This window comes from Lynx canadensis, chromosome D1 (genome assembly GCF_007474595.2).
Source record: "Lynx canadensis isolate LIC74 chromosome D1, mLynCan4.pri.v2, whole genome shotgun sequence".
Lineage (NCBI taxonomy): Eukaryota > Metazoa > Chordata > Mammalia > Carnivora > Felidae > Lynx > Lynx canadensis.
In genome coordinates this window covers 109,178,414-109,192,923 of record NC_044312.2, presented here as the reverse complement: position 1 = coordinate 109,192,923, position 14,510 = coordinate 109,178,414, and the positions used below count along the sequence as shown (strand labels likewise).

At 47.4% G+C, this 14,510-nt stretch overlaps 1 protein-coding gene across 1 annotated transcript; it reads right to left on the bottom strand.

Moving 5' to 3' along the window:
* Positions 1–831: 831 nt before the first annotated feature.
* SNX32 (sorting nexin 32) lies at positions 832–14,426 on the bottom strand. The gene is made up of 13 exons (XM_030331545.1): positions 14,236–14,426; positions 5,036–5,140; positions 4,533–4,643; positions 4,265–4,386; positions 3,964–4,087; positions 3,700–3,804; positions 3,400–3,505; positions 3,150–3,225; positions 2,848–2,887; positions 2,017–2,103; positions 1,744–1,903; positions 1,578–1,663; positions 832–1,242 (listed from the first exon to the last, which is right to left on the bottom strand). The coding sequence occupies exons 1-13, from the start codon at positions 14,269–14,271 to the stop codon at positions 1,189–1,191; spliced, it is 1,212 nt and encodes a 403-aa protein (XP_030187405.1). The 5' UTR covers positions 14,272–14,426; the 3' UTR covers positions 832–1,188.
* Positions 14,427–14,510: the final 84 nt, after the last annotated feature.

Genomic DNA, 14,510 nt, shown 5'->3' with positions numbered 1-14,510 from the left:
AGAGCCTCCCTCTGACACTCCTAGGTGGTGCCACAGCTGGTGCCAAACTGGCTGTTGAGGTGGCTGAGCCAGGGCGCACCTGCTGCCAGTCACAGGAGTCCCTTGAGCAGAAGGGGCTTCGTGCTTGAGCTCTTAAGCCTATAGCATTTCCACGGGTGGGTCCCTGGTCGCTGAGACCCATTCCCTGACTCCCCGCTCAGTCCTGCCTAATGGAGGCTATGAGCTTGCAAGTTACAAATTGCCTGTTGAGCTGTTTAGTCTGTCTGCGAGGTTTTCTTTGGTTTTTCTCTACCTTCTTTCATGGATGGCTGATTCATCTGTGAGGGCTGGGTGCAGTGGCTGCTGTGAGTCAGAAGCCAAGTTAAGCCTTTGGCCTCCTGCAGATGGGACTGAAGTCCAGGGTGGGGCCGACCCAGGTAGAGCCCAGGACTTCAGACCCAAGCGTCTTGGGTCCCACCTCCCTGTGTTTAATCAAGAGGGTGTTGGCTGTGGCCCTGAGCCTTCTGCCAATATTGCTGCTGGCTCTCCAACCTGTACTTTGGGTTTTCACCTGCCTAGGAGGTAAAAGTATCCTAGAAGTTGTACCCTAAGGGTGTGGATGCAGGATTATAGTTCCCCACTCCCAGTCACCTGAACTGGAGGGAAAAAAGCCTCGGTGTTAAAGCTGGTCCCTTAGTTCCTTGGAGCTTGCCAGTATCCAAGAGGGAAGCAGGAAGGAGTAGTTACCTTTGAGGACACTGGGGGGGTTACCCAGGGTCTGGTCTCCATAGTACCCTGGTGAATCTGGGCCCTGGAGCTGTGGGAAGTGAGGACAAACAGGCCTCCTTGTAGCAAGAACCAAGTTCTTTATTTGTGAACAGGATGGGGACAAATGAACTCTGGGGGTGGGATGGGGGACAAGGTGTGGGGGCTGCCCCTTGGTCCCCAGGAGAGGAGGGAGGTCCAGGTCCCAGGCCTCCCCAAAGCTGGGGTTCTGCTTACCTGTGACCAAGGATGGTACTCATGCTGCCCTATCTTCCTTTTGTAGGACCTGACACCTTTGGGTGGGAGTAGGGCTTGGGCTTGCCCTTACCCCGGGAGGTCATGGGGCCTGGCTAGTGGCTGCTGTGGGGGTGGCATCTTGTTGGGGTGAGAAGGGGAGGGGGGGGCTCTTGCCACTAAAAGGCCCCAGAGCAGGCTCTGGCTGCTCTAAGGCTCCCCCTTGAGCGCGACAAGGGTGTTCCGGAGAAGGAGGGTGCTGGCCTGCATAGGAGAGAGGTCCTTGATGCCCCCCCCCCCCAACCCCCTGCCACCCTGCTCCCTGCTTCAGGGTGCTCCTCTTCCCACACCTCCTGTCCCTTCCGTCCTTGCATTCTTATTCTCAGCAATAACGGCCACCATTTGTTGAGGGCTTACTGCTGATGGTGATAAGGGAAGGGGTCCAGGTGCAAGAGGAAACCTGGCCCTGAACCTCAACTGGGGCTGCTCGAGGTCCACCTCCCCCTTGACACATACTTGCAAGCATTTGGCAAGAATCTAGAGGTCTGGGAGTGGATGGCAGAGGGACAGCAAGACGGCCCGGAGGCCGGAGGGCTCACCTTAGCGTGTTTGAGCTCCAGCTCTGCCAACTCGATGAGGTTCTTGCGGAAGGAGGACACACGGCGGGACTTGAAATCCATGAGCTCTGGGGAGGAGGGGGGAGAAGTGGGGACCCTGGCAGGGTAGGCTGCCCAGTGGCAGGGGTTGCGGAGCCATGGGGTTTACCCTGCTTGGCTGAGTCAGAGAGGCGTTCGAAGCGTCGGCAGCACAGTTGCTGGTTGCTCTCCGCGGTCCGCACCTCCCGGTTCCTAGTACGTGCCTTGTCCAGTGCCTTGTTGGCGTTCTCGTAGTCGGCCAGCGCCCGCAGCCGCCGGTACAGCAGGTCCTGGGGTCAGCAGGGGCACGGGATCACTGGTGCCCACGGCCTCGCCTGCCTGCCCTCCCCTGTTGCTCCTGCTGTTCTCCAGCCCTGAGGTTTGCTCCGGGGCCACGTCTCACCTTGGCCGCCTGTGAGTCTCGCATGTAGTATCTCAGCATGTCTGACAGCTTGAGGTCCTCGTCAGAGGCCACTCGGCCTTCCAGCTTCTGAATCAGGAAGTTTGGAGGCTGGGGAGGGAGCTTACAGAGGGGCAGCTAAGGGCTGGGGTACTGCTGCTCATCTTAATATCAGAGAGTCACTGGATAACCACTCTAGGTCAAACCCTGATATTCAGGGGAGCAGGCCAAGGAAAACCACTAAAGAGTGGCATCTGATCTGGATCTTGGGAAGGAATTAGACAACAGCCAAAGGCGCTGTAGGTGTGCAAGCCTAGTATGTGTTCATGAGTTTAGTGGGGGCACTTGGACGGTGGTGGTTGGATCCTGAAAGGCCTAAAATGCAAGCTAAGAACTTCGGGCTTTGTATTTGGGGCAGTTTCTGGAAGCGGCGTGGTCACTGAAGGGCCTTGAGCAGGGAAGAGATGTGATCCAACACATTTTAGAAAGACTGGCACGCTGCAGTGACTCTTGGAGAAGAGGAAGTGTGTGTCTGGGGCAGGATGTTGGCGATGCAGTGCAGCCTGCTAGAGGCACGTGGCACATCCTTGTAAATGCCTTGGCAACCCTGGTGCCCACCCCCTCCCCTAACACCATACACACGCACTTGAGGCTGGATCCCTGTCCCCACTCCCCCTCAATAGGGTTTAACTAACGGTGAGTCCAGGGTACCGCTGGGTCCAAGTCATCACTGAACATTCCAAAATGACCCTGGAGCTTTCTCCATTTTCAGGACTCTTTTGTCCCCTGCAAAGGATCGTTGGGTGCCCTTCCAATACAGGAAGCAGTACTCACCCTTAGTCGTTCAAAGAGTTCTGCCAATTTGAGGAAGCTCCTAGGAGGCAGCGGGGAAGAGTTAGGGCAGAGATCTTGAGGGGGTGTTGCTTAAAGCCTCCCACCTTAAAGCCTCCCTTAGCACTCGCACCCCCCACCCCGCCCTTGGGGAAATCTCCCTCACTTCTCCCAAATCCCAGCAGGAAGGAACTTCTGCACCTCCCACCTACAGCCCATAGTAGGTTTCCACAGTGACCCCTAGTGGGTAGACACAGTATTACAGGCATAGAGAGAGGGCAGGAGGGGTGAGAGGGAGTCCTCACGTCTTTAGCTGGTTGACTTCCTGTGTTCCCAGACTGCTCAGTGCAGCGGAGATAGGGATATAATCATCTGCCAGGCCTGTTGGGGAACAACGCTCCATCAGAGTCCCTTGGTCTGCACATCAAGCCCCACCCCTGGTGTTTGTGGTCATAGTGAGACCCGGGGCATTTCCTGCTCTCTTTTCTCCCTGCAGGGAGTAGGAATGCCGGGGAGAGGGGGCGGAGAACCCAGAATCCCTTGGGCCCTGCATACACTTGTGGGACTGCATGACACGGTCTGCCCGCAGGCAGGCATCCCGGATCCGGGTGTGGTACTCCAGCAGGAAGGTCCTCTCATGCTCAAAGAAGTCATCCACCTCCTAAGGGAGCCAGACAGGAGCCCCTTATACCGAGTCAGCAGGAGCACGGCACCCATGGACATGCAAGGGTAGCACAATCTCCTTCTAGGCCACGCCCCCACCAGCGGTTTCCCTCCCCCAGCCACCCTATGCCTCAATCTTTGCTGTGGAGTTGAGGGCCTGGGTGGAATCTGCAGAGGGCCCCCACGGGTCACCTTGAGCCCTGACATGCTGGTGATGAGGGCTTCATCTGCAGACTTGACGATATTCCTCAGAAATCCCCCAAGGAGCTCCTTCCTGTTCTTTCCTCGGACACTGAGCTGAAGCACACATGGGGAGAGTGTGATGTTGGGGAGGGCATTTGCACTTCCCACCCCAGGCACATGCCACTTGTGGAGCTGATGAGACAGAGGCTTGAGCCCACCTCGCGTCGTGCCCCCTGCCCCCGAGGGTGACCCCAGTGCTCTGGCCCAGCTCACATCCTGGCCATATTCCAAAAAGACAAAGAAGTTGTGGTCTCGACGCAGGGTGGGGTGGGCCGCCAGGCGTTGCAGAAAGACCTCATGCATCGCGACTGTCTTCTTGAAGATTGCCAGGTACTCCCTGCAGAAGATGGCAGGAAGCTCAAGGCCCTGCGAGGCTCTGCTGGGTCTCCTGCCCCTCAGAAGCCCTGGGGTCAGAGGTCAGGGTCTCCATCCACAGGTGATGAAATCCTAGGACTCTCAGGAAGGGGGTGGGCCTGGGGCTCCGTCATAGACAAGGAAAGGCCGTGACACTCACGCTTCCAGCTCCTGCTTCATTTTGGCAAACTCTTCCCGCGTGATGGAGCTGTCCCCCTCGCCCAACTTCTGCAGCTTTTCCCTCGAAGCCTCAAAGTCTGGCCTTGGAGGGGCTGGGGGGATCTGCCCAAGGGAGGGACAGAGCTGGGAGGTTCTCTCATTGCTGAGAAGGCCATCCCCGGCACGGCGAAGCGTGGCCCGGTCTTCTATCCCCATCCAAGCACCCGGGCCTGCCCCTCACAACCCCAGCCCGCCCTGCCCCTCCTCACAATGAGGCCGGCGTACTCCTCATTTTCCACGTAGGCATCGTGGAGCCAGATGAACTCCTCGTGCTGCCGCACAACTGAGAATTCCGTTTGGGCGAAGTGAGGGAGGCAGCTCTGGAAGCCGAGAAGCCTGTCTGAGGTGTCTCTCCTCCCCTCCCAAACCCTGCACCCATCAAGCATCCTGGGCACCCACTTTTGGGCTTCCCCAATCCCACATCCCAGGTGAGGCCCAAGGTGGGCCTTGGTGGCTTAGCCGCCCATGATGTCACTCGGGATGATGGACGGGGGGAGGGTTAGGACTTGGGGCCAGAGGCAAACGGCCAGCTGGAGACTAGACAAGATGCTTGCTTTCTCAGAGGGGCAGGGGGCAGGGGCCAGGTTGAGGAACAGGGCCCGAAGTCTCTGTCGCCATCTGCCCACCACCCCCTGGGGCAAGCAAAGGCTGGGGGCAGCAGGCTCCTCAGGCAGGCATCCGAACTGCCCTCTTGCTCCCCTGGCAGCCTCACCTTGGTTTGAACAGTGAATTTCACCTTGTCCCGCTCACTCACTGCATCAGAGATCTCCACCTGTAAGGAGCTGTCTCCCTGCGGGTCCACTGATATGGAGGAGGGCTGCCGGGGAGGGGAGGTTTCGGACATGACTGACCACAGCCCCTTACCCGCATCCTCACCTCTGACTTCAGGTCCTCCTGCAAAGCCCACCTCAGCAGCATTGCTTCTCCAATGCCCTGGGGTCACCAGCTACCCCTAGAGGGATCCTGATAAGTCACGGCTCGGGGCCTTACAATTACTACAACACTTTCCCACACTTCCAACCTCAGAAGCAGCCAGAATGCTCCCCATTTCATAGACACGGAAGCAGACCACCAGAGAGGTGAAATAACTTTTCTGAAATCACACAGCTGCAAAGTGGCAGGACCAGATGTGAACCCAGTGTCTCAATTCCAGACCCCCAAATCCTTTCTTAGCTACCAGCTTACCTCTTCCCCAGCTGGTTACTTCAGGTACCCTTTCATCAGGGCCTAAAGAGAGTTAGATAAGATGTTCTCGCCCCCTTTTGAGGGGTTCCTGAGACCATTCACCGCTTTTAGTCCCAAGAGGCATTGGCTTGTGGGCAAAGCGGGTGCATTTCTCTAAGGGAAAAGATCCGCGAGGCATGAAACTACGAGTTCATTCTTGCACCGAGCTTTTCAACACACATTTATTGAACACCTACTATGTCTACACCACTGTGCCAAGTGAAGGGGAAGAGGCCATTCTACCCTCAAGAATTGCTTGCCAGTATATACATATACGTATACGTATACGTATACGTATACGTATACGTATACGTGTGTGTGTGTGTGTGTGTGTGTGTGTGTGTGTGTGTGTGTGTGTATAAACTGGCACCTTCCCACCTCTCACATCCAGGGGTCTCACTCTCTCCTCTCACAGGCTTTGGCACATATTTAGCACATACTATGGATGACTGACTTTTACCACCCTAGATTATTTTGCCCTGGCCTTAAACTTCACGTAAATGAAGTAGACACCATTGTTTCCATGTTCCTTCATGAGATCCATCTATGTTGCTGAGTGCAGTAGCAACTCTTTGACTGCTGTGTAGTATTCCATATGAATATATCAGAGTTTACGTATCTATTCTCCTTGAGTATAGATACTCAAGGCTCTCCTTGAGTATAGATACTCTCCTGTGAGTAAGGCTTCCATGAACAGTCTTGCATATGTCTTTTGAGGAACCTAAGTACTCATTTCTGCTGGGTATGAGAATTGTTTGGTCACAGGGTAGGCGTGTGTTTATTAAATGCTATCACAGATACTGCCAGTTTTTCAAGGTGATCATGCAAATTTATACTCCTGCCAGCACTGTTTGGAAGTTCCAGTCGCACAACACCCCTGCCAATACTTAGAGTTGTTAGTCCTTTTTATATTAGCTATACTGTTGGAGGTATGATAATCGTGCATTGTGGTTTTAACCGGTATTTCCTGATGAGGAATGATGATGAACATCATTTTATGTACCCATTGGCCATTTGGACATCTTTTGTCAAGTGCCTATTCAAGTCTTTTGCTTCATCCCTACCCTCTTCTTTTAAAAATCAGATTGTCTTTTTTTAATTATTAATTTGTAGGAACTCTTTATATACTCTGGAGATAAGCCCTTTGTCAGTTATATGTATTGTCAATATGTGTTGTCAATAGTATATCTCCTATTTTTTGGTTTCCTTTTTACTCTCTTAATGGCTTATAATTCTACGAGCTCCAATATGTCAGTCTTTTCTTTTATGATTAAGGGTTTTTGTGTACTCTTGAAGAGATTTTGCCTACCCCCAGGTCATAAAGATAAAGATATTCTCCTATTTTTTCTTCTTCTAGAAATTAATAGTTTTAGCTTTTACATTTATGTCTATGACCCACTTTCAATTCATTTTGTATACAGTGTAAGGTATGGGTTGTGACTCATTTTTGCCGTATAAATAGCCAGCCATTTTAGCACTATTTGTTTAAAAAAAGACTATTTTGGGGCGCCTGGGGGCTCAGTCGGTTAAGCGTCTGACTTCGGCTCAGGTCATGATCTCACGGTCCGTGAGTTCGAGCCCCGCGTCGGGCTCTGTGCTGACGGCTCAGAGCCTGGAGCCCGTTTCCGATTCTGTGTCTCCCTCTCTCTCTGCCCCTCCCCTGCTCATGCTCTGTCTCTCTCTGTCTCAAAAATAAATAAACGTCAAAAAATTTTTTTAAAAATAAAAAAAGATTTTTTTTTAAGTTTAAGTAATCTCTACACCCAACATGGGGCTTGGACTCATGACCTCGAGATCAAGAGCTGCATGCTCTTCTGATTGTGCCAGTCAGGCCGCCTAAAAAGACTATCTTTTGGGGCGTCTGGGTGGCTCAGTCGTTTAAGCGGCCGACTTCGGCTCAGGTCACGATCTCACAGTCCGTGAGTTCGAGCCCCGCGTCGGGCTCTGTGCTGACTGCTCAGAGCCTGGAGCCTGTTTCAGATTCTGTGTCTCCCTCTCTCTCTGACCCTCCCCCGTTCATGCTCTGTCTCTCTCTGTCTCAAAAATAAATAAACGTTAAAAAAAAATAAAAAAAAAATAAAAAGACTATCTTTTGATTGATTTGCTTTGGTGCACATCTTGGTAGAAAATAAATGGACTTCATAAATGTTATCAGTTCTGTACTCTACATGTCTGTACTTCTGATATCATACTGTCTTGATGATTGTAATTGACAAACTTGAAATCAAATAGAATTTACTTTCTTCATTTTCAAAATCATTTTGGCTATTATAGGTCTTTGCATTTATGTATAAATTGTAGAACCAGCTTTGTTAATTTCCACCCAAAAAACCTGCTGGGATTTTGATTGAGATTAAATTCAATCTATAGATCAATTTGGGAAGGATATACATTTTTACAATGTTGATTCTTCCAATCCATCAACATGAAATAGCCTTCCAATTATTTAGGTCTTCTTTAATTTTTCTCAGTAATGTTCTGGAGTGTTCTCTGTAAAGGTTTTGCACATCTTTTGTTAGATTCATTCCTAGGTATTTTATGATTTATTATTTTTTTACATTTTAAAATATTTATTTGTTTTTGAGAGACAGGAACACAGAGCATGAGCAGGGGGGGGGGGCAGAGAGAAGGAGACACAGGATCTGAGGCAGGTTCCAGGCTCTGAGCTGTCAGCACAGAGCCCGACGCGGGACTTGAACTCACGAACCGTGAGATCATGACCTGAGCCAAAGTTGGAGGCTTAACTGACTGATCCACCCAGGTGCCCCATGATTTTTTATTATTGTTGCTATTTTAAATGCGATTTTTAAAAATTTCATTTCCTAATTATTTGTTGCTAGTATGTAGAAACACACAATTGATTTTTATATCCCTTGTGTCCAAAAACCTTGCTAAATTTACATACTACTTTTAATAGCTTGTAGATTATTTTGGATTTCGTCCCTATACAACCCTACGATATAAAATAATGATAGTTTTAGTTTTTCCTTTCCAACCTTTATACCTTTTCTTTCTTTTTCTTGCCTTATTGCACTTGCTAGAACCTCTAGTACAACGCAGAAGTGGTGACCTGGTGAAAAAGGAAATCCTTGACTTGTTTCTGATCTCAGAGGGAATGCATTCAAAATGTGAGCCTGAAGATGTTTTCAGATGCCCTATCAGATCAGTGAGACTCCCTTCTATGCCTAGTTTGGTAAGAGTGTTGATTTTTATCAATGTTTCCTCCCTTTATTGCGATATCATATGGGTTCTCCTGTTATTCTGTGTATGTGCTTAATTTCACTGATTAATTTTCAATTATTAAGCCACCCTGCATTCCTGGAATAAAGCCTTCATCATGAAGTACTATGTTTTTATATATTGCTTATTCAACTTGATAATATTTTGTGATTTTTCCATTTATGTTCACAAGAGATGTTAACCTATATTTTTCCTTTCTTTTAATGATTTCAACAGGTATTTTTGTGTGTGTGTGGTAAAATACACATAACACAGAAGATTCATTTTGACCATTTTTAAGCAGTTTATTGGTATTAAGTATATTCACAGTGTTGTGCAACCATCACCACCACCCGCCTCCTCTTGACAGGTTTTTGTATCAAGGTTATGTTATTCTTCTAAAATAAGTTGGAATTGTGCCTTCTATTTCTGCTTTTGGAATAATTTATATAAGAATGGTATTAGTTTTTCTTTAATGTTTCAAAAGAATTCACATGTGAAATGATATGAGCTTAGAGAGGTAGTTTTGAACACTTTTAAATGATAGATTTACTTCCTATAATAGACATAGGACTATTCAGATTTTAATGTTTATTATTTTTGAAGGAGAGAGAGAGAGAATGCAAGTGGAGGAGGGGCAGAGAGCAAGAAGGGACACAGAATCTGAAACAGGCTCCAGGCTCTGAGCTGTCAGCACAGAGCCCAACACGGGGCTCAAACTCAGGAATGAGTGAGATCATGACCTGAGCCAAAATCAGATGCTTAACTGACTAAGCCACCCAGGTACCCCAGGGACTATTCAGACTTTCTAATTTTGGTGTCAGGTTTGGTAAGTTGCACTTTTCAAGTAGTTTGTCTATTTTATTTGAATTCTCTCATTTGTTGGCATAAACTTGTTCTTAAAAACTCTATCTTTTTGGGGCGCCTGGGTGGCGCGGTCGGTTAAGCGTCCGACTTCAGCCAGGTCACGATCTCGCGGTCCGGGAGTTCGAGCCCCGCGTCGGGCTCTGGGCTGATGGCTCAGAGCCTGGAGCCTGTTTCCGATTCTGTGTCTCCCTCTCTCTCTGCCCCTCCCCCGTTCATGCTCTGTCTCTCTCTGTCCCAAAAATAAATAAACGTTGAAAAAAAAATTAAAAAAAAAAAACTCTATCTATTTAATGTCTGAAACATCTCTATCAATGTGCACTTTATCACTCCTGGTTTTGGTAATTAATATTTTCTCTGTTCCTTCCTCTCAGTCTCCCTCTTGCTCTGTCTCTATCAGTCTTGCTACAAGTTTATCAATTTTTTTAGTTTATTTATTTATTTATTTATTTATTTATTTATTTATTTAGAGAGACGGGGGAGAGAGAGATTGTGGGATTCTATCTCACGTTTGAATCTCATGAACCATTAGAATGACCTGAACCAAAATCAAGAGTCAAACGCTTAACCGACTGAGCCACCCAGGTACCCCAGAAGTTTATCATTAAAAAAAAAGTTTAGGGGCGCCTGGGTGGCTCGGTCGGCTAAGCGTCCGACTTCGGCTCAGGTCATGATCTCACAGTCAGTGAGTTCGAGCCCCGCGTCGGGCTCTGTGCTGACAGCTCAGAGCCTGGAGGCTGTTTCAGATTCTGTGTCTCCCTCTCTCTCTGACCCTCCCCCGTTCATGCTCTGTCTCTCTCTGTCTCAAAAATAAATAAATGTTAAAAAAAATTTTTTTAATTTTATTTATTTATTGTGTGTGTGAGAGAGAGAGCATGAGGAGGGAAGGGGCAGAGAGAGAGAGGGAGAGAGAGAGAATCCCAAGTAGGCTCTGCATTGTCAGTGTGGAGCCTGAGGTGGGGTTTGAACTCACAATCTATGAGATTGTGACTTGAGCCGAAACCAAGAATTGGACACTTAACCGACTGACCCACCCAGGCACTCCTGGAAGTGTATCAATTTATATTAGTATTTTCAAAAAACTATTTTTGGCATTATTGAGTTTCTATATTTGTATATTTATCATCTATTAATTGATTTCTGCTCTTTATTATTTCCTTCCTTTTTCTTTCTTGGGGTTTCTTTTTTTTTTTTTCTTTTTTTTTTTCTTTTTTTTTTAATTTTTTTTTTTAACGTTTATTTATTTTTGGTACAGAGAGAGACAGAGCATGAACGGGGGAGGGGCAGAGAGAGAGGGAGACACAGAATCGGAAACAGGCTCCAGGCTCTGAGCCATCAGCCCAGAGCCCGACGCGGGGCTCGAACTCCCGGACCGCGAGATCGTGACCTGGCTGAAGTCGGACGCTTAACCGACTGCGCCACCCAGGCGCCCCTCTTTCTTGGGGTTTCAATTGCTCTTCTCTTTCCAGTTTCTTGAGATTGAAATTTAGGTCATTGACTTTTCAACCTTTATTCTTTTCTAACATATGCATTTGGCGGTATAAATTTCCCTCTGGATACTGCTTTAGCTATATCTCATGAGTTTTGATATATCATATTTTCAAGACAATTTCTTTAAAAAACTAATGTTAATTATAATTTCTTCTTTGACCTGTGAATTATTTAGAAGCATGATGCTTACTTTCCAAATATTTTGGAATCTTTTGATTCTTTAATCCTACTGGGACAGAGATCTCATTCTGTATGATTTCAATGTTTCAAACCTTGTTGATACTTGCTTTATAGCCAAACATATAATGTATTTTGGTAAATGTTTCAGGTGCACTTGAGAAGAATTGTTTTCTGCAGTTGTTGGGTACAGAGCTCTACATAAACCAATTAGATCAATTAGATTAATCATGGTATTTTAAAGCCTCAAATCCTTACATATTTTTTTTTTGTTTTTTTGTTCTAACACTTGAGAGAGTTGTGTTAAACCTATAATTGTAATTGTGGGTTTGTCTATTTCTCCTTTTAATTCAATAATCTTTTACTTTGCATATTTTGAAATGATGTTATTAGTTGCATATAAATTTAGGACTGTTTTATCTTCCTGTTGACTTGACTCCTTAATCATTATAAAATGTCCCTCTTTATTTCTAGTAATACTTTTTGTCTTAGAATCTACTTTGTCTGAAATTAATATAGCCATGCCAGCATTCTTTTGGTTAGCATTCTTTTTGTATCCTTATAAAGTATGTCTTTTTTAACTGAGTATAGTTGTCTTTAAAAAGTCCAGTCTGGGGTGGCTGGGTAGCTCAGTTGGTTGAGCATCTGATTCTTGATTTCAGCTCAGGTCATGATCACAGGGTCTTGGGATCGAGCCCCGCATTGGGCTCTGTAATGAACGTGGAGCCTGCTTGGGATTCTCTCTCTCTCTCTGTCTCTCTCCCCCACTCATGCTCTCTCTATAAATAAATAAATAAATAAATAAATAAATAAATAAATAAAAATTTTAAATGTTTATTATTTTGAGAGAGACAGACAGAATGTGAGTGGGGGAGGGACAGAGAGAAAGGGAAATATAGAATCCAAAGCAGGCTCCAGCCACAGGGCCAGATGTGGGGCTCAAACCCATGGACCATGAGATCATGACTTTGGCTGAAGTTGGCTGCTTAACTGACTGAGCCATCTAGGCACCCCAATAAATAAATAAACGAATAAAAAAATAAATATCCAATCTGAAAAAAAATCCAATCTGAATTTTTTTATTTTAATGTTTATTTATTTTTGAAGGAGAGAGAGAGAGAGCATGAGTGGGAGGGGGGAGCTGAGAGAGAGACAGAAGGGGGGAGGGGCAAGAGAGAGGGAGAGAGAGAATCCCAAGCAGGCTCTGCGCTGTCAGCATAGAGCCCAATGTGGGGCTTGATCCCACAATACTGAAATCATGACCGGAGCTGAAATCAAGTCAGACGCTTAACCCACTGAGACATCCAGGTGCCTCTGATTTTTTTTTTAAAGTAACCTACGGCACCTGCATGGCTCAGTCGGTCAAATTTCCACCTTGGGCTCAGGTCATGATCTCACAGTTCGTGGGCTCAAGCCCTGCATTGCGCTCTGTGCTGACAGCTCAGAGCCTGGAACCTGCTTCAGATCCTGTATCTCCCTCTCTCTCTCTGCCCCTCCCCTGCTCTCTCTCTCTCAAAAATAAATAAACGTAAAGTAACCTTACACCCAAGGTAGGGGGCAAACTCACAACCCCGAGATCAAGAGTCACATGCTCTACCGATTAAGCCAGCCAGGCACCCCCTGAATATGTTTTTAATGGAGTGTTTGGTCTATTTATAATTATTGTAATTACTGATATAGGCTACTAACTTGCTATCTTGCCTTTTGGGTGGGTTGTTTTTTTTTTTTGTTTTTTTTTTGGCTCATCTATTTTTTGTTCCTTTATCCTTTCTTTCTTGCCTTCTGTTAGATTAGTCAAGTATTTTTGCATTATTTCATTTTATCTTCTATTATATTTTTATTTACATCTTCATTTAGTATTCTTTTCGTCTCTGTTTAAAGGAGAACCTTAGAGAAGGCAATGCTTACTCTAGAGGACATGATCTAATGGAGGACATTCAGAGAGTCTGGCACTTACAAAGTTTGAGGATGCACCCATCAGTTTGATAGCCCAGTACACATCCCATATAATAACAGTTATAACAACAACGATAACAACAGCTAACACTTATACTTGAGCTTCCTATATGCCAGGCACTGATCTAAGCGTCTTACATATATTAATTAATTTAACCATGAATACGAACATAGATAAACACTGAAACACATATTTTCTCCTCCATACTTTGTCTCTCTCGGGCCTTCTCACCTCTACGAACTCCACTTGAACCCCAGTCCTCACTTTCTGGCTTCTACAACATCCCCAGGGCAGGCTCCTTTTGTGTCCAACCGCGATCCCCCCAACACACACAATCTGGCTCAGTGGTACAATGGGCCCCTAAGTCTCCTGTATCCCCCCCTGCTGCCTTAGTATCTCTGTTCTAACCTGTACTGTTTGGTAACTGCTTGAGGGAGAGGGGACTTCAGGGATGGACCACAGCTACTCCATCCCTGTCCTCAGCCACAGCCCACCATGCACATACCTCCAACTCTCAAAAGTGTGCACCCCCGTGAGCCCAAGGATGCTCAACAACTATTTGTTGAACGAAATCAAGAGGAAAGGGTGAAGAATTCATGATCTTATGTTACATGAACACGAATACACAAGTGAAGCCATTAGTGTTGAACCAGATTCCTTCCTGGGCAAAGAAGTGTACTCCATTCCCTTCTCAATCCCTAACATCCCTCCTTCCTCTCCTTCCCCGGTAAGCCAGAACCTGGGGAGGGAGGAGAGGAGTGGCAGTGCCGGTCCCTTTCCACCTGGCAGGGCAAAGGTAAACCCTGCCTCCTTTGGCCCCATGCAGGTGCCACAGACGCGCCCCACCCCCTTGCTCAGGTCTCTCCTCTAGCTCACGCGTGCGCGCGAACACACGCACACACGCCCCACTCCCTGATTGGGCATCATTGGGTATCATGGAGTGAGGTGGAGGTTGGGAGGGGATTTGCGTTTTCCTTTACCTTGTTCTCCTTCCCAGCCTCTTGACGCCCTTCCATCACCCTCCTTCGTGGCTGCAGCACACAACTATTCCGCGGCTGGCCACTGTCCGCGCGCTCCCGCAGCTTCGTCCCCGATAACTCGCCGGTTGCACGGGACTCGATCAGCTGACGGAGACACGTTCCCCTCCCTGCCCGGAGTCACCTGGAGTCGGGCGTGCTTCCCACCCGTTCCCTAGCAGCCGCGCCTTTTGATTGGGTGTCAGGTTCACCGTGAGCGACATCATTGGCTGCAACGC